Below are 23,601 nucleotides of genomic sequence, written 5' to 3' on the forward strand. Positions count from 1 at the left end.
CCGAATATATTCCGAGAGAATCGTCCCTTCAGGAAGAATATGCCCCAAAATGATGCGGAAGCATCAAGGAAATTACCCGTTCATTCAGATAGCATCCCAAAGAACAGAAGGAAAAGGCTATTATCAAAAATCAAATGAGGTTTGCACCTAACAGAAATCGGAGAAACGAGTCTAAAGGTAAAAATCAAGATCGAAACCAGTAAACTCAGACAACAATAACCGTAACAAAAGCGAACACCTGACAATATATAATATACATATGGAACGACCGAGTACAATTTGGTTGAAACCAGTAGACTCAGAAAACAATAATCGGACCAAGTGCGAACACCTGACATTGACAATAATATACATATGGAAGACCGCGGACAATTTGGTTCAACCGTTGGAGCATGAACAACTTGCAAACGATCAAGAGGAATATCAGGCAGGCAATTACTTTCCCCGATCAATTAGTATAATATATGATGAAACCACGGCAAATCTAGCAGCGTTTAGATGACCCAACTGCTCCGAAACACTAAATGAAGCCAAACCCCAGATCATCAGGTTCAAAAGATGCCGATAAACTTGTTCCATCACATTTATACAGATAATCCACAACGAATATGCATCGCTCTCATAACAGAAGAAAATAAGCCTAAAAAGGAAGGATCATATTACTAGTTTGAAGCTGGCACAGTTCCTGGATCCCTGCTCGGAGTGAATCCCTGCTCCTGGAAGTTTGGCTGAGGATTACTGTTCCAACCTTGGTTTGGAGGCGATGGTCCTCCCATGTTTCGAGAAGGCATATTTCCGCCCTGATAATTCGGGTTTGGGGGCCCAGCCTGATAGCCCTGGTTTGGTGGCCCAGCCTGATAGCCCTGGTTTGGTGGCCCACCTGAATAGCCCTGGTTTGGTGGCCCACCTGAATAGCCCTGGTTTGGTGGCCCACCTGAATAGCCCTGGTTCGGAGGGCCAGACCGATACCCCTGGTTCGGGGGACCACCCTGATACCCCTGGTTCGGGGGACCACCCTGATATCCCTGGTTCGGAGGACCCCCCTGATACCCCTGGTTCGGTGGCCCGCCCTGATACCCCTGGTTCGGGGGCCCGCCCTGATACCCCTGGTTCGGGGCCCCGCCCTGATAGCCCTGGTTCGGTGGCCCGCCCTGATAGTTCAAGTTTGGAGGTCCGCCTTGGGTGCCAGGGTTTGGTGGCATCCCACTGCTTGCATTGTTTGGTGGGAAGGGTGCACCTCCTTGATTAGGCGGAGCTCCATACTGGGGATTGCTGTTGTTCTGCATGTTCTCCCTTCTCCTCTCAAAGTTCCTCGATCTGTCAAAGTTACGAGGCCTATCGTTGCGCCTGTTTCTCTCGTTGGCCCGGGCGTTGTTCCTTACCCATTCCTCATGGTACTTGGGATCATAGGGAACAGCTTGCCCATTGATGAAGGGTTCCCCTGCCCAATGAAGAACAGCATACTATTGTTAACACCCAACATGTTCACAGAAAAATATAATTATAAAACAGCAAAGAGAGGAGAGGTGGAAAAAAAGACATACAACAGTGTAATAAACCTAATATTATTCGAATACAAACAAATGCCATGTCAGGAGACAACCATCAGAACAACCACCATCTCACCTCCATAATCCTTGTTCTTCACATCCAAGTATGAATCAGGAAGAACCCAGCGTACTCCTTCAAGTTCTGCAAAGGAAAAAAAGAAGCATCACTTCCTGTTTCACTGAAAAGTGCGGAGACGCATAATCAAATCAACCAATTAGAAGCCTCACCCTTGAGTTTGTATGAGTCTTCCTCAGATACTAAAGCTCCAAATGCAAAGTAGTGTCTAGTAGAGACCGAGTAGATCTTCATCCGAGCTTCTTCCTCACTGCAAGAGTCAGCAACCCACATTAGTTCCCATTTCAGGTCACTAAGGTAACATAACTAGACTACCAACCACACAAGACAACACGGGCGACAAAGCTAATGCACCGCATAACTAGAAATTATGCTATGAGCCATTTACCTAGATATCCTTCAAAATTCAATAATTAGTGGACATAATCATCCTTATCGCTATTCATCTACAGATCTGACAATCACCAACATTTTAAAGTTGGGAGGTCAAAAGATCGTTTAAAACAATGATGACAACATTCAAATAGCATCAATCAACCATTCGGAGCTTGAGGTCGAACTTATGGCACCAAAATTAACAACAAAGATCAGTGAGGTCATATAACCATCAAGAGGCTTAGTTGTTCCCTTACAAGCTTCCGCAGCCTACGCGACTTTCAGCTCATTAATCGACAGGGAAATGGGAAGCGCACAAGATATTCACCGAAATGAAGCACGAGGAGATTATCAGGAAATACACAGTGGCGGATTCGATGAAAATATCACCTTCCAATAACCTTGGCCAGGGTTTTGATATAACTATCGATGATTTCATCCCTGGTGGGTTCACCAGAGGGCTTTTCCATGACGACGAGCCAGTGCTCGAAATCGCAGCCATCGAGCAGTATGGTCTCCTTCGGGGGCCGATTCGACCAGTTAGGGCTGGGATCGTTGAGCGAGGAAGACGTCGCCCGCGTCGAGAAGCTCCGAGCAGCGAAGGAAGCAGTGCAGCAGAGGCGGAACTCGGCCGAAGCAGCAGACAGAGGTCGGAGGCGGTGGAGAAGGACAAGGGACAGGGTAGGCTGAGAACGCGGAGGAGCCACAGCGGGGAAGGACAGGGAGGAGAGGGATCGGGAGACGAGCCTCGAGAGGAGGGAGCGAGTCGCCATGCTTAGGGTTTATGCTTAGGAAGGACCCCAAAACCCTAGTGAGTGAGTAACTGCTAAGAGAAATGAAACAGGTCGCCTTGGGGTGGGGGGGTGGAGGGGCTGGGCCTGGGGGGGTTTTATCCTGTTGAGAATAGAAGTGCCCTCGCCGTTTAAGGAAATTACGAATTGGCCATCCCATAGGTTCTTCATCCGTGGCCCAAGTTCAAATATAAGCTGGGCCGAAGGAATTGGGCCTTAATAAATGGACTATTCTCCAAGGTCCAAGCTTAAGCTCTAGTGTTCCTACCAACTATAAGCTCGTGTGAACTAATTTCTGCGTTGGCCAAAAAAAAAAAAAATTACTATACTAGTAATTAAGGAAGAAGTTTTTTGGAGCCTCGAAACCCCTAGCTAGCTAGCTAGCTAGCTGCTGCTGCTCTCTTATGCATGCATGGAGAAAGTTATTGAGGACTAACAGCAGCCTATCCTTTCGTCAAGCACAAAATGGGGGATGGCAAGTCCCACCCCCTTTTTTTTTTTTTTTTCCTGGTTTGACAACTGGAGCAAAAACAGTCCTCTTTATACAATGGTCGCCATTTTTTTATGGCATCCCTCGTAATGTAATGCTACTGTTGAAGTGGTTTTTCGAAGTGCTACATGGAGATACAAGGAATGTAGAGAGAATGAGAGAGAGTGAATATCCAACTGTTGATGGCTGAAACTTATCTTGATCCGGGTAAAGAAAGAGGATGCGGTGATTTGGAAGGAAAGGAAAATTTTCCATCTCAGAGCACTTGGAAGAGGATGAGGAAGAGGAAGAATAAAGTCAGTTGGCATAAGCTTATATGTTTTGTTTAATCCATGTATTCCATCAGTCGTCATAGCCTTTTATCAGCTGGTGGGTTAGTGAAGATAGAGATTGGCCACCATGGATAGAGTTGTGAAGTGGAATAGTAGTGTTGACACTACTTGCAGGCTATGTGGCCGGGATGGAAGCAGAAAGTAGGAACCGTCGTCTCTATTTCGCTTGCTCATTTACAAACCAGATAATGGGGCAGAGTGTTGCAGAAATGTGGAGTTGATAGGAGCTTTGGATGCAGAGATTAATTGGGCCTCGCCTCTTCAAAGTTAAAAGGGCATTGAAATTGTGATAACTTGGAAACGCTCTCTAGTGTATTTCATCTGGAGGGGGAGAGGAACCTTAAAAAGTTTTTTAACAATGAGGACCCTTCTGTTGATAGAGGATGGCATGAAGTCTGCAATGCGGTCATAGATTCCCATTTCCCAGGAATAAAGTTTATCAAGAGCTTTTCCGGATATTCGAAAGCGGGCAAAAAATTACTTTCACAAGCGTCATTTGTTAATCGTTTGTTAGATATTCAACAGACAGACGGCTGGGGGAATAAACTCTCAAATGCAGTATAAAAATGATCTATAATTGAATCACCACATTACAAAGAATGTACATCACGCACTAGGGAGAAAAATCAAACAAGGCATATATCTCACAACTACTCATGTCAAAAACATAATTTACAGCAACCCTTCTCTTTATTCTTCTTGCATTTGCAATTAGAATCGAGAAACCTCAGCCTTCCATAAGTCAATTCCGGTCGTATATCGAATTGAAAGTCATTGTGGCATAAGAAGTGGTCATGTCTCCGGAAGAGGAAGACATATTATCCGCATTGCCAGAGGATACCGTGTAAGTAGAGTCCTTGGTGTCTGTCTTCCCAAGATCAACTTTGACACCCATGAACTCTGAGAGAAGCCCCGGTCTCGAAATCTTCTCCTCGTTCATGTCAATCTCGCCAGTTAGCATCTTCACCACTGTGGACATGGAGGGCCGGAGCTTCGGCATGTCCTGGGTGCAAAGGAGACCAATCTTTAGGTACTTTGTGGCCTCCCTGGCATCGAAATCACCATTGAGAGAAGAATCCACTATAGTGACGAGCTCTCCCGCCTCATGAAGTTTCCATACCTGAGACAATGTAATATCGCTCCATCAAGTATTTTGGATAACACAACAATGTACAGTTTTCCGACAAGGCCAACAATTTCCGACACCATAAGCGTTTAGAAATGTCTACGGGTGTGATGCAGCTAAAATTCTTCGAAACATATCAAAATGAACATCAAGAGAAATTAGATTTAAATAGGTTCCTAACATTACACGTATACGATTATATATATCGCCAGCTACTATGATCAGTAGTCTTTCAGATGCACACACACACACACATATATTCTTTTCTTTCAATGGACTCCTTGAAGAACTGATTAAAGGTACATGAGCACCACATAATCACATTGACATTGTCTGGTCCGCAAAGCCTAGGCTGGTGAACAAGGGCCTGTGGAGTTGAACCTGATGCATTTAGGTTATGTTTTTTTCTCATTAACAGTTCAGAGAAAATCTCCGCTATAAAACAGTTCCGAGTAATTAAGATATATATACGGGATTATTGCAATTCTTACCCTTTCAAGAAGATATCTATCTTCAGGTGGAAGCCTTCGGTTCGTGTTGCATCTCCCACAAACAATCTCCAAAAGAAGGACACCAAAGCTGTAGACATCTGCTTTTCTAGTCAACTGTCCTCGTAATGCATACTCAGGTGCCAGATAACCTCTGTGCAGAAGTAAGCATATCAACTGAATAATAAGTCATAACAATAAAAATAAGCAAGAAAAAGAAGATAAAGAAACACAGCTTTAATAAACTTACAATACTGCTCTAGCAGATAAATCTGACAAGAGAACAAAAGGAAAGGGAGAAAACTTAAAGAGGAAACAAGAGATGCCTTGTAAGATAAAGTAGTTTGTGTACTCACGCTGTCCCAGCAACTCGAGTACTGATATGGGTCATGTTAGTGGGGAAAAGCTTAGCAAGCCCAAAATCTGAAATCTTGGGCTTGAGGTATCTGTTGAGAAGGATGTTGCTCGCTTTTATATCCCGGTGAACAATATGAGGTTGGACTTCCTCATGAAGGAAAGCGAGCCCCTGTGCAACACCGATGCAAATTCCACACCTTGCCCGCCAGCTAAATTGAATGCTACTGTGGCTTCCACCTTAAGGATAGAAATAAAATGTTTCATACTTTGGCGACATTTCGAGGCAATTTCTCAAAATAATGATGGTACCTAGAAACAACCTACAAGCTGAAGCTTTTAGATATGTAGGTTGGTGACTCAATAAAGTGCAACAGCGACCTCTTGAATTAATTCATTTTCCTTATATGACATTTCGGGTCTAATTCAGCTTCTGCTATACACAAGATAGTGTAAAATACTGACATCACCCCTTATTGCTGAGGCTTCAAGCTAGAATGGAGCATTAGGCAACAAATCATGTAAAAGCTTAAGCTTAAAAAGATGCAGCTGCTTTTTATGTGAAATATGACCACTCCCTCTCATGTGCAAGCCCAGCTTAACAGGCGCAGACATGATTTGGAAAAAAACCAACCAGGGGACAGAATATATTCAAACACAAACGGGAGAGCATCATCACATGAAACCATAAGTAGTGCTGTTATACCATGTTAAGGAGTGCTCCTACAGAGCTGCTTTGTGAATGTCCATGAAGCTCAGTTTAACAGAATAGTGATTTAGAAAGGAACCAAAACGAACAGCCAACTCACCTAAAAGTGTCTGTGCCAGACTATTGTTCTCGAGATATCCATAAAGCAGAATCCTATGCTTCCCTTCCACGCAACAGCCTATCAACTTCACCAGATTCTCATGCTCTATCTCTGCTATGACATTTATTTCTGTTAGGAACTCCTTGACTCCTTGCCTCGATTCTGCGGACAATACTTTGATTGCAGCCACAGTTCCATCTTTAAGAATTCCCTGCTAAGTCAGCGAAAATGAGTAATTCATCATGAGATGTCATTATAATTTTGCCTCACAAGGTTTGAGGGGAAATGAGAGATTTACCTTGTATACAGATCCAAATCCACCCTCTCCAACCTTATTGGCTGGATTAAAATCTTGAGTTGCTACCCGCAACTCTTTGTAAGTGTAAAGTTTAGTGTTCTGAATAGATGAGACCTCTGAAAAGAAAGAAGAAATTTGGATTTAGGACATGCAATAAATTGATTCAGATGTGCTTATAAATATTTAAGTGGATAAGATCGTCATTAGCTGTCACCTTCATCGATTTCGACTGTGTGCCCAGATAAGGAAGGACCCTTCCGCCTGAGAAAAGGAAAGCAAATCATAATAAGCTCGTTCTGTGTGGACTATAACCAGCACGGCAAACTGAAGCCCTTCACTGCAAACGAAACAATTCAACATCAGAAGCTGTCATCATACGATAAATGTACCTACGCTATAACACAATAAATAAAGCTCCGAAAATTCACTTGTTATCATAATCAACTTAGTATACTAGCTATCCATCTTTTGTGTATGACAGTGAGAAAAGCTAGTGAATGCCTTTATAACCACTCAATAAATGGAAGAGTATAAAAGTTTAAGCAGCCACATAGAACAGGTCAAAGCTATAAAAGTTGCAGCGTGATCATAGGAAGCAGCCCCGAGATTGACAAGACGAAGTAATATCCATATCAGCATTTCAGATTAGTACAATCATCTGTTCACATCAGATGTAGCGCAAACTGCAATCTAAAAAGGCCTCGATTCAAATCAATCGTAGCCAAAATAGACCAGAATAAACCCAAAACTCACCATCCACGTCCCTCAGTCGATGCTATAAAAAAAAAAACAACAACAACAATCGGAAATGCTCCTTGTTTGCTACGTCAGGATATCATAAAGAAGCACTTGTTGCCCTCAACTACCCACCGAGAGGAAGCTAATGTTCAGCCGCCAAGCTAATTAAGGGGAGCAGATCCTTCTTCTCTGTGAAACTAAGAATCGAGGAGAGGAGGTCCAATTATGGACCTAAGCAACATCCTGTCTCCGAAATTAGAGAATATGGCATGAAAGACTGCTTCTCTAAATTAGGAAGCAATGGATTTTTACAAGAAGAAGATTAAAGAATCCACACACACTCAACAAATTGAAAAGTGCGTGCTACCATGGAGCTCTAAGATCAATCCTTCCTAGACTGCTAAAACATGGGACGATTCAAAGGACAGGACATGCCAAGCGGCGGATCTCTCAGGACAATGCAAAAGCAAGTAACTGTTGTAGCAGAAACGAGAACGCATCAGTAATGCGAAAGCCCCATCTCGGTCATTTTCTTCAACAAAATTAAGCGGATGCCATGGAACAGAAAACAAAGAATCAACCGTAGCAGGTAACAAGATGCAACACAGTTGTCAAAGGGAATTCACCTCTCTGGCAACCTCCCGAGCTAACCTCTGCAAGGGCAACACAGTCCCGACCGACCGCTGTGAGAGAGAGAGAGAGAGAGAGAGAGAGAGAGGAGTTGGACTTTCTCTCCGGCAAGTCGTCTTCTTTGTAGGAGTGGTTCCAGCTGCGCTGCCTTGCCCTGCCTATGAAGAAGGCGACATGGTCAACGCGGCGGTTAAGGAAAAATCTTCTGTTTCGTGCCCTGAGGTATCCAAAATGGACTACCCATTTCTTGATTATCTTTCATCAAGTCCTCCAAACTCATTCAAATATCCAAAATGGACTTCCCATTTCTTTCCTTCTTTTTTAATTTTTTTTTGTTTTTTTCTTTTAAGTGTGGCCCTCCAGTGTCCTCATTCTGGATGGAGACTGATTTATGTCCATATATCACATTAATAGTGACCATGCAATACCTTGAATGAAACTTAATTCATCAGTTTATATGTAAATTCAGGTATAAATGCAGTTTACTAATACTTAAAGTACACCTTACTACTTAGTGATTTTATTTTATCAGATTCCACAATCCTTTTAGATTAACACATTGAACATGCACAGAACAAAGTATCTTATTACTAGCATTTAAGATCATCGAATTAGGTAGGCTTCGAGCACAGGGTGCTAAAGCTTATCTAATATGCTCGGCTTTTGTTTACACAGTTTGCAATGCAACTGCGCTGCGTGCACCTCGTAGAACTGGATTTGTTACGTGGTGCAGCGGTGGAAGCATTGTTTATTAGGAGAAGTCCGATATAGGTCCTATAAGTTCGATTTTTTTAACTTCAATCCTATAGTTTTCGTTTTGCAAAAGTTAATCCTATAAGTTTGCTCCGTAGCATACTGTTAGTCCTATCCATTTTCAATCATTACGAAACAGTTGATGTTGCTTTGACGCCGTTAACTTTGTCCACTTGGCAACATCTTATTGGCTTAAAATTAAAATTATTAAAAGAAATTCAAAAAATAAAAACAAATAAATAATTTTTTTTTAAAAAAAAAAAGCACTAAGGGAGGGCCCGATCGAGGGGCCTCCCCTTCCATTTCATGAGGGGGGGGGGGGGGGGGGGGGGGGGGGGGGGGGGGGGGTGGCTCTCCTTTGGCAGCCCTTCCCTCTGATGGCTGAGGTCGCCGGGAGAGGAGGTGAGGGGTTGTCGGAAAGGGAGGCCCCCATCAGGCCCTTCTCCTTTCCTTTAGTGTTTTTTTTATATAATTTTTATTTATTTATTTTTACTTTTTGAATATCAAGAATTTTAAGTTAGGATGTCACCACTTGGACAAAGTTAACGGCTTCAAAGCCTCGTCAGTCGTTTTGTAACGGTTGATAACGGATAAAACTAAAAGCATGTTATAGAGCAAATTTATAGAATTGACTTTTATAAAATGAAACTTATAGGACTGAAGTTCCTAAAACATCAAATTTAGGACCTCTACTATTTCTAACATTGTTTTTTCGTGAAGGACTTGACCAACGTAGTTGAGAATGGAGGGCCAGATTGAAAAGTCACAAAGATAATAGGAGGCAGAAGAAGAAGTTTCGCGTGTGAGGGTGTCCTACGAAATTGTACCGTCCGTTAGCTCTGGTACGAAAGTCTTACGTGGCGCTGTGAATTTTTTTTTTTACTTTTTACTTTTATTTGTTTGTTTCCAAATAGTCAAAGCCTTGACTAAAACCGGTAAAATTTTCGTTTTCGTCCGGCTGTGTTCCGACGCCACCACGACGACTTTAGGATTAGTCTACAGTGGATTTGAATCACGATGCAACTGACACGTTCATCAGCGTTTTTAAGCTTTCATTTCAGTGGAATCTTTTATAAAAGTATCAATTAATATTATCAACTAATCAGAGTGATTATGTGTCTAATTCGCCAAATACATCATTATTGTATTTACACTCTTTTATATGTACTGCAAAACCCAATTCTTGTTTTTGAAGTTTCTAATCCCTTCTCTCCCCTTTTTTTAATCCAAATATAATACATAACTAATAAGAAATTTACTTTTGAGAGTGATGTGATGGGTGGTATTGTAAATATATGTAACTCCTAGATGAGAAAATTGGCAGAATTTTTATCTATGAAGAGGGTATAAATCTGTTCACACACATTTGTTAATCATTCAAAACGCCTATTCGTAAGAATATTTTCCGAGTCTTATAAATAAAACATGATCAAAGACAATACTATTAAGATGATAAAGACATTATCATGCTTCCACATTAAAGTAGAATATAGTACTTTATTGCTTAGTCTAGCTTTTAAGGGAGCATTATGGATAATTTATAAATTGGTTGTAGCCTTAACACTTTTATTTGTGAATCTTTTTGTGTAATTCTATAAATATTAAATATAAAAAAGGAACATTTTTTTTTTTCGGGAGACTTGCTTTCTCGAATTCTATAAATAATATTTCAGTCCTACAATTACCTATTTGTCGAGACACTAATCCCGGAAAGGATAGATTTGAGGATGAGGAATTAGTATATCGATTTATAAATCTCTAGTAATATTTTGTATCGTACTTGAATTGTCTCTAGTAATATGAGGATGCGTTGCTCCCATGGCTTGAAGATGTTTCGGAGAGAAGAAGGATCGAGTGCTTGCTGAAATATAATATAAGAGATGGATAAAATCTCTGGTACGTTTCAATAAATGATCTCCTAAATCAAAGATAATACTCTAAATCACAACTACCTGTTTTGTTATATAAAATAAAATATATTCTCTAAAATCAGCCATATATTTATATTTATTTCTTAAATGCAAAAAAAAAAAAAGAATCTCTAATTGTCCCCATGCAGCATTTCAGTCTCGTTACATTTTGGCGCAAATATATTAGAGATTATAGGCAAGTTAGGAAACCCACTGCATACAAATCCCATTGTTAGAGATATATAAAATCTCTGGTACATTGAGATTAGAACAATATATCCTATCAGAATCTAACAAATTAAACTTCGATTTTGACGAGAATAAAGTTCGATTTCGATTTGCTTCCATCGGGATCTCAATTTGATTCAGAAATTAAAGAGAATCGAGAATGGGAATGAGCTACTCACTTAATGACTTTTTTGCTGATATCCGCCTCAAGGCGTACCCTGGCAGACCATTTTCCTGATCAGATCCTTAGCCGGGGCCGAGACCAACCAGAAGAGCTTCAGGAGGAACCTGAAGCTTCGAAATCACCGAGTGATTCGACTTCAAGCTTCAACCAAAGCTTCGAAACCACGAATTTCACCGCAATTGCTCTTTGAGTTCTCCAGCGTAGTGAACGACAGTGACAGAGGAAGATGAAAACGTGGGTTTGAGTGACGTCATAGTGAAAGAAGATTATGAAAATTTATAAGCATAACAGCTGAGCTTTCTTTCCCCATGCTAATTTCCAATTTTATTATACACATTCAAAGGTCAATAAAATGCGCCGCGAGCCTTGAAAGCTTATTTATTCTTATTTAGGTTTTAGACGGTCTTCCAAATATTCTGCTCGAGTTTAGCCGTTAAAAGCTTAGCCTTTGCCGTTGCGAGTTAGACAAGTAGCCGTGATTAATATATCACAAGGTCAGAATTAGAAACAGATCAATTTTTTTTTTGTGTGAGAAACAGATTAATAAAAGAGAAATTCTAAAATTTAATAAAATGACATGAGGGATACCGAACATTTGATCTTTTAGCTCAACAAATCAAGAAACATTTATTTATTTATTTATTTTTATTTTAAAGGAGGTATGCTCCCCACACGTTTCTCTTCAACCCACGTAAGGACAAACTTGTCCGTTGCATTGCATATTTGAGTTTGAGGAACGGTTCAAGCATCCATATATTAGCATCCCAAACTGACCTCCTCCAATATGAATTCTTCAACGAGTGATTTCCCCAATAACATTAACGATCGAGCTGTGGCCTCGCGCGTAGCTTAGAATCAAGACTTCCACCCTTTCCCTACGGCTTCCTCGGTTTCTTGACTTTCTTATCATTTGACGAAATCGAAGGATAACTTTTCTTGTCTTTTTCGCCCGTACAAAATGGCCTTTCATCTATGGCATTATATCCTCATCTAGTCTAGTTTGAAAACAACTATCGATCAACTTCTCTGACTCCTCGCAGTATATGATGGCACTTGCTAACCTTGTGCTCACGAAAGGGATATCAGTAGGTCTTCTCTGCCATGAAACCGACGGACGTTAGGCTGCTTTCATGTTCGTGCTCTATTATTAACATCGATCACATCATGATGCTACCCAGCAACAAGTCTATTAATTTAACACCCCTCTCTTTATTCAAATATATACTATTGTTGGTGCGGACATCACATGACAGAATCGCATTCAAGTACAACATTGTTAGGTATTATTATGCGTATTATATGAGCAACTCCTCTATAAGTTAATTCATCATCTGAACTGAACAAACAATATCCTTTAAGCAAGATACTGAAGCAAAAAGCATAAGAACGCAGTTTTGCAAAGAGAATTCCTTCACCAAGGTCATGACTCATGAGCACATCAGAACCTTCAAAAATCAAGAGGAGAAGACTTCGCTCGAGTAAAGAAGGAAAGCCAAAAAAAAAAGAGGAAAAAGGAAGAGCAAATAGCAAATGCAGTTACACAATCAACAGCAAAACCATTTTCCGATCTTCCCGCGCATGCAAATCCATCTGAAGTATGAAACTTTGGTAGAAATATAACCAATGAAACAAATGCATCCAGTCAAACTATACCATTTGACTACAACCAGAGCCTCAATGAGCATCGAGTTTAAACATCTGCGGGACAATCGAAGCAAGGAGGAGGAGCTTCTTCTTCAGGGGGAGCTCAATCCCACAAAGTAGTTGATCTTCAAGCCAACTGAACAATCAATTCCAACGATGAAACAACAACAACAACAACACCGCCAACACACAGCCGGAGAAGGTCAGATCAGAAACCTCTCATGCTTTGCGTTTGCTTTTCCTGGGCTGTGAACAATTTGGCTAATTGTACAGGCCACGGACAGAGAGAGAGAGAGAGAGAGAGAGAGAGAGGGTTCAAAGGTGGAGGGAGGAAGAGAGCTAATAATGCAAAGAGGAGAGGAAATAGAAAATAGAAATAGCGTCTGATGCTGCAGTAATCAGTCTTTTTAATTTTGGGCATCAAAGAGGAGGAGGGCGGGCGGTCTCTCTCTTTAACCGTCCATGGAATCATCGTCTCCCTCTTCCTCCCTTAATTCATCCATTCCGGCAACTTCAGCTTTCCCCAGTGCACAACCTACAACATCACCTCACCCTCTCTTTTCCCGTCCGGAAATCCTTTCTATATATGTATATATTTCCCTATCTATTTATTTATTTTTATTTTATTTATAGATCCTCGGATGAGCATGGGACTCTGTCTGTCGGTGTATTTGCATTAATGGCAGGCTCATTATTGCTTTTCACGATTAAAAGATGCAACTTTCGTTTCCTAGGCCATGAAACGGAGGAAAATCTGATGCAAATTTATGCTTTTTAGGCAAGCAATTTATAAATTAAACTTATTATTATTATTACCCACAAAGAATAATATCAGTTACATGTTCCCTGCCCACCATCTCCACGCTTTCTCTCAAATCTTCCCACTAACTACTCCACAAACTCTCTCCCACTCTCATATTCCTCTCCCTCTATACTAAATAATTTATTTTTTTCTTTTCAAAAATTATTATATTTGTTATATAGACACAGGACTTGATATAGATTTAGGCTCTGGGTAGGCTCAATTGGGCTCCATGTATCATTCGAGTGAGGCCCAAATCATTATAAATACTGGAATGTTTGGTAGAAAGGAAAAGAATAGATGGGAAATAGAATCTATAGGGAAATGAATTGATAAAGAAAAGATCCATCAGGGAATTCAGAGGCTTCCTTATTTTGGCAGTGCAGAATAGGCGTTTGAAATAAATGAGGAATCAAACCTACTAAAGATTGGAAAGACCAAAATGCCATCAATCAATATACATTATTTTGTTTATTTCCGTATATATATATATATATATATATATATCATATTTGATAAATTATATATATTTATATTAATTTTTTGTATTAAGATGTAGCAAATGGCAGGAATTCCTGCTGTCAAATAGATTTATATGATAAAATTATTTTTAAAAAATTGAAAGGGAAAGGTAGGATTTCCACTCCGTTTGTCCTCGGCCTCGTCCGTCCTATTCTTCTCCTCCAACCACTAACCTTAGAGGAATTCGGTGGCTCGGAGTTGGTCAAAACTCCTCATGGATCGGAGTCGGGGCTTCACGAGGAGCGCTGTCAAAGGATCTCGAGCTCTCTTGCTTTTCCCGGAAGCTCATGTTATCGGGTTTTCCATAACTGATTAGTGAAACCAAATTAGGATAATAACAGAACCGATTAGGCTTCTCCAGCGTCAAACCGGTCAGCTGAGGGGTCCCAGGTCGTAAGAGGTAAAAGAGTAAGGGCCGCGCCGGCAGGGAAGGAAAAAGGGGGCGGTGCGGAGGAGGGAGTGGTAGGCTGAAAGAAAATTTAACTGATAATTGAGGGCAAACCTGGCATTTCGATGTCAGTAGTTTAAACTGGGCCTGAATCGAAGTTGCTCTATAACGGGTATGATTAAAAAAAGAATCGAATTTTCTCTACAATAACCAGTTTAGAGTAGCAGTGATCGGTCGCGCACATGGCGCACTCTCATTTGACGAATATACATGTTAGGGAAAATTGACGTAATTTTGGACGGAATGATTGAACTCATACCGTGCGGAAAAGATTGATGACGAAATCCAACCAAAGCAAAGGTTCAGGACTAAAATAGAAAAATAGTTAAATGTTGATGACCAAATTTGACCTTTGCCTAAATATTTCTATTTATAAAGTTATTTTTTACATGCTATCTTGTTAAAACTGTTGTTGTGAGTCATACTGAATCAAAGAGGTGGAAACTCAGAGATATTGCCTCCGCATTGATGCGGACAGATCACCTTTCATTACTCTTGGCCCAAAAGTGGACTAATCCTCAAACTTATCTTGGATGCCTGAAAAAGGGCCCGATTTTCAGGGATCCCAAACTTAAGTGGTCAGTTCTATTTTCTTTCCTTCTGCTTTTCCTCACCCTTACTGAATGCTTTTGAAGTTACTATAGTTAACTGTAGGCTTTTCAATACATACTGGATTTGGACTTGGAATTTGAGGTAATTATTTTGCATTGTGCTGCCAAGTATATATTTCTAATATCGTCCTGTCAAATGTTTCTTCTAGTTGTGGTTGAAAAAACATATCAAAGAGACGTAAAGAACTTTGTATTGAGAAGGTAAGGTTGGGACTCGAGTTGTTCCCCTTTTCTCTTTCCTTCTAATTTAGTAATTGGGCTTCATATTCTTGCAGGTATGAGCCGCTCCACGAGCTGCTTGGGAAAGATTACTTTCTCCAGGCTTATGGTCCAATCTATGCCCTTTCTGCTGATGTTTCGTCGCAAGCCATCACTAATCTCAGAAATAATAGGCAAGCTATCTGAGTGAACAAGAATGTGGTATCACTCTTCTCATTCTTCCCCCCTCCCCCGGGAATTATTCTTAGCATCTGAAATTATATTATTCTAAATGGCAGCTTCAGGATGTCCAGTAATGAGGACGTCACAATAGGTGCATGGATGCTAGCAATGAATGTCAACCATGAGAACCACAGATTACTGCATGTACCAAGCTGTGAACCGCAAGCCATTGCCGTGTGGGATATTCCCAAGTGCTCAGGTTCGTGTTTTTGAGAAGGAAACCAAGCTTAACTGCTTCTTTCTCCATCCTCGTGTGTTTAAAGTCCATACGAGGGGTATTGCTGGGAGGATTTTGATTGGAAATCATTTAAAGTGTGCCTAGATCTTGGAGGGATGGGAATTTTTCTCTGCTTTAATAATCATGATGATGATAATAACAAGCGACGCCATAAAAAGAAGACTTGTAATCATGTACTAGAAGAAAAAATGTATTCGTATTTTTCTCTGTGCTTTATGCATCAATTGGGATCTTAAGAAGGACTTCTTGAATAATGTGGTACTTAGAAGTTGGCCTTGTACAGGGCTATGTCATCCCGAGAAGCAGTTACTGGAGCTCCATCGAATGGAGAGCTGCTCGAAGAGCCCCACTGTGCCTTTGGAAGACTAGTTCTCTTCTGCTCCTTCTCATCCATCCAAACGTCATCTCGGGTCATTGACAGTACAGCTGATTTATGCGCAGTCAGCGGGATACACGACATAGTACACAGACTCAACACGAACAAAAAGTTTTTGCAGTTAATTCTTTTTGGCTCTCTCGACGGGACCGTATAGATAAACCAGAGGTATTATTCTTTCTTCTTCTTTTTTTTTAATGCAATCACTGAAACAAACTCTTCATTCATTCTTTTTTCAGGAATGACTCTTGAGCACCTAAAGGGTGATTTGTACTTTAAAGATTCGGAAAGAATCAGTCAGAATACAAAGTTTTAACTCTTTCTTCCGCTAACATCCTGCAGGCTGTCAAGAGTTTAGCTTTTGAATGCAGCAACTCGTACGGTTTCTCGTATATTTTAAACTAACACGTACGCTAGCTAAAGTGTTGATATAAATTTGCAAAAATGACAAGTTTTTAGATATCTGCAAGTGCAAATGCAGGGATGATGGAGAGGAAGAAGAAAGCGGACGGAAGGTATGGAGCATTTGTCCCTGTCGCATATAATATGTCATTTCTCATCACTTTGACGATGAAGCATGCCGCCGCCACCATACTTAATTAGTTAGTTAGAACCACGTACTGAGCTTTGGCCAGTTAATCTCCTGGGATGTCGATCGATGTCAACGAATGGGATCTCATCTGGCACATCGGGGGGGTTTGAGTTTGGTGATCCCTGCTGCAATCTCTGACTGGAGCGAGTAGACTTTACAAAATGGACATTTTGAACAAAAAGCAAAGAAAAGCCCAAATACACCCACGAAGGCCGAAAGGGGCTCAAGTTCAACCCTTCTCTGTCCATTCTCTAAGCTCAGCCCTTATCTTTTTATTCTCTCCTCTTTTTTATTGCATGAAAGGCATGTAGACTTAATTTAATAAAATAGAATTCACAGTAATTATTAAAGAAACATGAGTAATCCTGAATATCAATTCTGAAATTTCTTGATTGCCATGCGAGGACGTGTATTACTGCGCTGCACATTTCTTAATTTTTATTATTGTATAATAAATATAATATAAATAAATAAAATAAAACAAAAATTAATTAACCCGAAAGGCAAGGCACTGCCTGGGTCTTTAGACCAGAAAGAAATCGGTCAGACACCTCCACCCACATCATTATTGTACTGTATTGAATTTGATATGATGTCCCTTTTCTTTTTCCCTTTTATTTATTATTTCATTTTTCTCTCTATAATCATCAATCTATTCATATGCATAATAATAATAATATAAACAAAAGGAGTCAATACTAATAATAATAATAATAATAATGATGATGTCGAGGTAGAGGTATAGGAACAGTTTTTTTAGAGAGTCAATACCTCGATCTCATTAAAAAGAGCGAGAAAAATAAAACAATTCTCTAGCATTTGGTTAAGTCGAATGAAATGATTAGTCAGGTAATTGTAATTTTGATACAGAATACCCAACTGACATCTTAAACGATGCTAAGATGACGGCAAATCACAAAATGATGTTCTTGCCCTTGATTTGAAATTTTTTTTTTTTCAGAAAAGGAGAACAACACAATACGGATTTTAAAGTATGAGGGTTTTAAAAAGGGCATTAACACCGTTTTGTAATTCGTCGACACGAGTTACAAATTAATGTCCAATTCGTGCAAAGTTGTTTAAATTGAATGAATTAACCGTGTGAACGTCCCGATTAACCCGTTCGTTGAATTAATGCTTAAGGTTATTGCCGAATGCATTAATTATGAAAACAATTCGTGATTCGACGACCAAAACGATTCCATAATGATCAAGGATAATTCGGTCAAATAACCGACAATCCACTTATAACCGAATGGATCCGATTGAGTCCTCGATACACAAACCCATGCATATTTGTTTTAAAAATGGTTTTAAACGATGTTTTAACATGGGAATCGTGAAGATATCGAATTTACAACTTCACACAATCCGAGAAAACAAACTAAAATCGAGATAAGGAAATCATTCTTGATCCGAGAAAAGCTAAGAGGCTCTCGGCCTCATCTCTCAAGGATGGCCAAAAACTCTTATGGCTTGATTCGAGTCACAAGTGGTTTCCTTACCTCAGTTTTAATTGTTTTTCGCATGCTCAAGCATCAAACACGATGAATGACACGCTTTTGACAAAAGCCAGTATTATCATGATTTGAATGACACATTAAAACATGTAAACATACACAAACGTGTTATTTGAGGAATTGATAAAATAATACCGGCTTCATGCATGCAAGAACAACAAAATAAACTCGGAAACTAACTTGGATCGGGCTAAGGAGTCCAATCTTAACCCGAAAAGAGCAAGTTAAGTCTCGGCCATCCCATTTAGAGACTTGGCCGAGAGCTTGCTTGCCCTTTCTGGGTCGGGATGGTCTTCCGGACGACGATCCAAATCATTTTCTGACATGCTAGCAAGTTATAAGGTAATAAACATGCATGACATAACATGAAAGTGTATAAAAATTAAGTTTTGCGAGTTAAACATGTATAAAATGCCATAATACTCCATAGCCATGCAAATAACGTAAAAGGTTCTAACTTCTCTAAGTCGAGAATATTATACCTTGCCTCGGGATACGAGGAAAGAGTTGGGGAAGTGTTTGAGAGTCGGGTGACTCAGTTGAACACTTGGATGAACGTTCGGGATGCACGAAGTGCACGTTCGGGGAAGCTACAACGCACGGATGGACATGCAAAGGCACGAACATGCACGGAAGAGAACTCAACAAGTCAGGGACGTTAGCATGAACGTATGGACGTCGAGGAAGTGTGGACGTGCATGGGCATGCATGCATGCAAGCCAAAAGGACGTTAGAGCACGGTTGGTGGGCACACGGACACACGGGAGTGCGGAAACAAGCAGCGGGCGCGCGGGAGGCGCGCGGCAGACGCGCGAGAGGCACGCGGTAGGCGCGCGGCTGGCACTCGACTGGCACTATTCACCCGAGAGTGACGATTTCGCCCGAAATGCACTAATTGACTTGAAATAATAATTTAAAAACTTCAAATGGAAAAACCAACTTCACCAATGAACTCCATGGATCCAGAATGAGTGGGATATGGAGTTTGAGAATTTTTGAAGTTAAGTCGGGATGATGAACACCGGCTTCCGACTTAAGAACTTCGGGTTTTGTTCGATATTTTCTTTTCGGTTTTTCAAAGATGAAGCTTGCTGGTTCTTGGGTGTTCTTGGCTATGGAGTTTGAGAGGTTTTCAAGAGGGAGAATGCTTGGAGATAGTGTGCAAGAGGAGAAGTGATTAACTTAATCACTTTTGGGCAATTTATAGGCAAAGCTAATGACACAATTAGCAAAAGCAAGTGCTCTTAACCCCCATGCTTAGCAAATTTCGGTTTGATTAAGAAAATATCAAGTCTCATCTTCTTCCATTGCATTAATGAAGAAGAGATAAGACATTGATGAGCATTGATGAGAAGTTGGAGTGTTGTCTTCAAGCTCCTTGGATATTTTCATGCAAGAGTGCAAGTTGGCTTCTTGCATTGAAGAAGAAGAAGCCGAAACTTCTAGGGCAAGGGGTGACTCATCTTGGGTAGCCCATGGGTTCCACGACTGAAGAGGAGAAATAGGGAAAAAGCTCGGGTCTCGATTGGTCGCGTATTCGAAGTTCGTGGTTTGGATTGAACGTCGAATTGTCGATATACGCGAGGAAACAGATTTAATGAGTCCGAGATTGGCATTTTCTGTGAGAAATTGTCAAATGTCTGTATGAGGCTCAGAAGCCGGTTTTGCTCCTTTTATGCATTCAGAGCGAGGTTACCCACTTCTGAAAGCATATCTTGTATCTGCATCCCACGTCGGTCATTTTGATATAAATTGTCAAATTACGTGGGTACTTGACCCTTAAGCTGGTAATGTCAATATGGAGCCGGAGATGTCCTAGGAGGCCGAAACTGAATTTTTCAAATTGCTTTCTGAGTTACTTGGGCGATCCGGAGATCATTGTGATCTCTGTTTGTTGAGATTGGGCCTCTAAGGACATGAAAAGTGCATCTGAGACCCTTAAAGTATTACTCAGAGGGTCTAGATGAGTTGTGTGATTCATTTCGACGATTCCACATTGAGCCTTGAGAAGGCTAGCACTATGTAATGTAGGCATTCGGCGTCAAGTTTTCTCAAAGAGGACCTCCGGATATGGATTTCAACTGAAAATGGCTTTTTGTGCTCCTCGGAGGTTACTCGGGAAACCGAGAAGGGTTTTGCTGTCTGATTTGCCCAATTGCGTCTGTCCGCTGGAGTTTTCGGGGCAATACAGGGTCACCTTCATTTCCTGTTATTCCATCAGACCAGTCTCCGGTTATGCTCTTCCGAAGAGGGGTATGCCTGTTTTGTCGCTCGGAAGTCATTTGGAGTATCTGTGTGGCTTCCAAAAGGCAATCTGAAGCACTGCTCGTGCTTTGTATGATTGTGGGGGCATGGCTGCATCTGATATTTGAAATTAACTTTTCTCCGAGAAACCGGCATTTTTGGACTTCCACTGAAAAGTTGTCTTTATACAGAAAGTTGTTCTGTATAGAGCAGATGATTTGCGAAATGCGTTTGACGACACTTTTCATCTATTTGGCATTGATGTGGATTTTTTAAGTCCAATATTGGCTATATTCCGACGGTCGAGTGAACTATCGGAAAATAGGACTATCCATGTGGTACACTAGAAATGCCGGTTTTGGACAATGTTGAGCTCTCTAGTCACTTTGTTACCCTTTGGTGACCCCTAGAGTCCTTCTGTCATATGCCTATGTCATCTGCTCAATTTTGCCGACTTGAGGATGAATAGTGATTTATTGCTCTGCCGAGCCGTTTTTTGTATTCCTGCCCAAGTCATGGTCTGGACCATTACTGATATCGTTGTTTGGAACGGTGAGCCAAAATGGGGTGCTGACAAGTACCAAACCCCCAACCAAGTAAGCCGTTTTGTCCATCTACCTTACATATTGCTCGCTGAAGGAACTGCACCATGTATGGTATAGAAAGCCTTTAAGACCATCAACCGGAAAAAGGAGATGGCAAAGAATAAAGCTTCTTTTAATTTTGAAACTGCAAGCACTAACTTGCAGAGCACAAACTATAGTTTTCGTAACAATTTGCTGAGGTATACTAAGGTCTTTTGTGCAGTCTTTCCTTTGCTATCCTTAAAATTTTATTCCTGTTGTTGTTAGGTTATTGTTATCCTATGTGATTTCTCTTGGCTTGTTTCATGTCTACTTCAGCTCAAGATGAAGTATCACTGCGAGATCAATGCGATGTTCTACCAGATGAGAGGCGGTAGCGAGGGCTCAGCACGTAACACGGGGGCCGACCATGGCCACTGATCTTAGCTCTTTTCTGTTTATCCGGTGGCCGAATCTTGAGCCCTTCCTTGCGCTGCTGCTCTTTAGAAGCTTACTGTTCTGTTCTCAAACTATCTAGCTGAAACGTCAATTAGTGTTACTGCTAATTAGATACATCAAACACAGCTTATGATGCATGTAAGCTCTATGTGTCCTTTGCAGGCGACTTGAGACTACTTGAGAACTCAGTTATTGAGTTATTCGAGTATATTACGTACTGATGTTGTTGGGTGTCATTTGAAGAATCGATTACTATATTTCCCAGGACAGATCAATTTTTCATGTTGTTCGGATGTTTTAGGGGAAGAGATCCGACGACTGCATTGTTCATGTGATCTGTTCAATCTCTCCTTAAGATGGCTTGAGAGGGCTACATCAGATGCTGAATGTGGTCCATTTGGCCTCAATAATCAACTTTGCCCATGGAGCTCTCTTGGATAGAGTAGGGTTCTATTTAGTTCAATGGCTTTCTTGAATGGCTTCACCTAAAAGCATCGTCGCCATCGAAATTATCTCCTATGGTTAGTGGTCAAAAATAATTTTATTAATATGATCAATAAGGAGCCAAAATGTTAAATATAATGATTCTATTAAACTATTCAAAATGTTTAATAAGAACAATAATGAAGATAAAAATATATTTTTATAAAATAATTATTGCAATTTTGTGCGGGCCATATATCTAGTTATCTAGTTATAGAAGTGAAAGTTTGAGACGGAACACTACTGATAGGCGCGAATACATGAAGAAGATACGGAAAATATTTGTAGTTGGACGGTTTGTTTTTCATTTTCTTTTTCCTCTCGCTTGAAATGTAATATCGCTTGGACTTGTAACAAAATTTCAAGTCCTTACTGACCCCATGACCCCATACACTCACTTTGTAGGCCGAAGGAGGTGAAGTGATTAATTCATATAACTCCTCCTAGACCACGTCGTTTATGTGCCTTCTCGTTGAAGAATACGCTAACCATCTTTCCCGGTGTAGGGGTCAATTTAAAATCTGATTGTTTGGATGTCCCGTCTCGGTGGAGGGTACGTGTCCTCCCCAAACCTCAACGGGCTAGCTTTTGGCAGTAATCTCGGCCTCACTATACACGAAACAATATGAGAAACGAGCTTGAATTCGGTCGAACAGCTGAACAATCAATGAGTCGATCCCCAAGTCTAACCCCAGGATGCCAGAAATCTTATGTTGGTCAAACGGGATTCTTCTTAAGTTTATAACGTCTTTTCGTTTTTGCCTCTTTTTTCCCTTAATTATAAAGGTTGTGAGTTTCATATTCATATTGCAATCAAGAGTCCCTACTGGGTCAGCCAATGTGTAATATCATGACATAATTTTATGGTTGGAAACAGACAAAGGCCTCAAATAAGGAGGTAGACTCCTCTTTTTTCTTTTTGTTTTTTGGTTGTATAAGGAGGTTGACTCCTACCGACCTGCACACCTTTCCTCAATCCATGTAATTAAGGACAAATCATATCTGTCCGCGTTAAGTATATATGAGCTTTTCAAATGTTACTGTAGAAAAAGGGAACAGGATATCCAGGCCGTTCAATTCCTCTACAAAGGGAACCGGATTAAAGGGTACCAAACCCCCAACCAAGTAAGTCGTTTTGTTTATCTACCTTACATATTGCTCGCTGAAGAAATTGCACCATGTATGGTATAGAAAGCCTTTAAGACCATAAACCGGGAAAAGGAGATGGCAAAGAATAAAGCTTCTTTTAATTTCGAAACTGCAAGCTCTAACTTGCAGAGCACAAACTACAGTTTTCGTAACAATTTGCTGAGGTATACTAAGGCCTTCTGTGCGGTCTTTCCTTTGCTATCCTTAAAATTTTATTTCTGTTGTTGTTAGGTTATTGTTATCCTAAGTGATTTCTCTTGGCTTGTTTCATGTCTACTTCAGCTCAAGATGAAGCATCACTGCGAGATCAATGCGATGTTCTACCAGATGGGAGGCGGTAGTGGGGGCTCAACACGTAACTCGGGGGCCGACCATGG

At 40.7% G+C, this 23,601-nt stretch overlaps 3 protein-coding genes across 10 annotated transcripts; 1 reads left to right on the plus strand and 2 right to left on the minus strand.

Moving 5' to 3' along the window:
* Positions 1 to 222: 222 nt before the first annotated feature.
* On the minus strand, positions 223 to 2,869 carry LOC116214154 (multiple organellar RNA editing factor 8, chloroplastic/mitochondrial). The gene is made up of 4 exons (XM_031549476.1): positions 2,392 to 2,869; positions 1,779 to 1,876; positions 1,627 to 1,692; positions 223 to 1,441 (listed from the first exon to the last, which is right to left on the minus strand). The coding sequence occupies exons 1-4, from the start codon at positions 2,772 to 2,774 to the stop codon at positions 663 to 665; spliced, it is 1,326 nt and encodes a 441-aa protein (XP_031405336.1). The 5' UTR covers positions 2,775 to 2,869; the 3' UTR covers positions 223 to 662.
* Positions 2,870 to 4,154: 1,285 nt separating this feature from the next.
* LOC116215536 (cold-responsive protein kinase 1-like) lies at positions 4,155 to 8,290 on the minus strand. The gene is made up of 7 exons (XM_031551279.1): positions 8,054 to 8,290; positions 6,904 to 7,026; positions 6,690 to 6,805; positions 6,392 to 6,602; positions 5,585 to 5,822; positions 5,232 to 5,382; positions 4,155 to 4,734 (listed from the first exon to the last, which is right to left on the minus strand). Exons 2-7 carry the CDS (start codon positions 6,971 to 6,973, stop codon positions 4,357 to 4,359), a joined length of 1,164 nt encoding a protein of 387 aa, XP_031407139.1. The 5' UTR covers positions 6,974 to 7,026; positions 8,054 to 8,290; the 3' UTR covers positions 4,155 to 4,356.
* A 5,867-nt stretch (positions 8,291 to 14,157) lies between these two features.
* Positions 14,158 to 17,160, plus strand: LOC116212843 (probable beta-1,3-galactosyltransferase 14). 8 transcript variants are annotated; one of them, XR_004157944.1, is made up of 5 exons: positions 14,179 to 15,126; positions 15,435 to 15,551; positions 15,657 to 15,799; positions 16,122 to 16,382; positions 16,454 to 17,160. XR_004157944.1 is itself a non-coding variant. In XM_031547559.1 (4 exons), the coding sequence occupies exons 1-4, from the start codon at positions 15,017 to 15,019 to the stop codon at positions 16,205 to 16,207; spliced, it is 456 nt and encodes a 151-aa protein (XP_031403419.1). In that variant the 5' UTR covers positions 14,179 to 15,016; the 3' UTR covers positions 16,208 to 17,160. The 8 variants fall into 8 exon arrangements, 2 of the variants coding, with proteins under 2 accessions (XP_031403419.1, XP_031403421.1); XR_004157945.1 differs by having other exon boundaries at positions 16,557 to 17,160; XR_004157946.1 differs by having other exon boundaries at positions 16,674 to 17,160.
* Positions 17,161 to 23,601: the final 6,441 nt, after the last annotated feature.

The sequence above is a fragment of the Punica granatum genome, chromosome 7, assembly GCF_007655135.1.
Source record: "Punica granatum isolate Tunisia-2019 chromosome 7, ASM765513v2, whole genome shotgun sequence".
NCBI lineage: Eukaryota > Viridiplantae > Streptophyta > Magnoliopsida > Myrtales > Lythraceae > Punica > Punica granatum.

Bases quoted from the DNA above. Each gene is read 5' to 3' on its own strand.
- LOC116215536 (XM_031551279.1), bottom strand. From the start codon at position 6,973: ATGATTTGCTTTCCTTTTCTCAGGCGGAAGGGTCCTTCCTTATCTGGG. The intron at 5,823-6,391 runs GTGAGTTGGCTG...TCTATCCTTAAG, and splicing joins TCTGGCACAGACACTTTTAG to GTGGAAGCCACAGTAGCATT. The intron at 4,735-5,231 runs GTAAGAATTGCA...ACATTGTCTCAG, and splicing joins ATAGATATCTTCTTGAAAGG to GTATGGAAACTTCATGAGGC.
- LOC116214154 (XM_031549476.1), bottom strand. From the start codon at position 2,774: ATGGCGACTCGCTCCCTCCTCTCGAGGCTCGTCTCCCGATCCCTCTCC. The intron at 1,877-2,391 runs GTGATATTTTCA...TGACTCTTGCAG, and splicing joins CTGGCCAAGGTTATTGGAAG to TGAGGAAGAAGCTCGGATGA. The intron at 1,693-1,778 runs GTGAGGCTTCTA...TTTCCTTTGCAG, and splicing joins AGACTCATACAAACTCAAGG to AACTTGAAGGAGTACGCTGG.
- LOC116212843 (XM_031547559.1), top strand. From the start codon at position 15,017: ATGCGGACAGATCACCTTTCATTACTCTTGGCCCAAAAGTGGACTAAT. The intron at 15,127-15,434 runs GTCAGTTCTATT...ATATTCTTGCAG, and splicing joins AGGGATCCCAAACTTAAGTG to GTATGAGCCGCTCCACGAGC. The intron at 15,800-16,121 runs GTTCGTGTTTTT...GGCCTTGTACAG, and splicing joins GGATATTCCCAAGTGCTCAG to GGCTATGTCATCCCGAGAAG.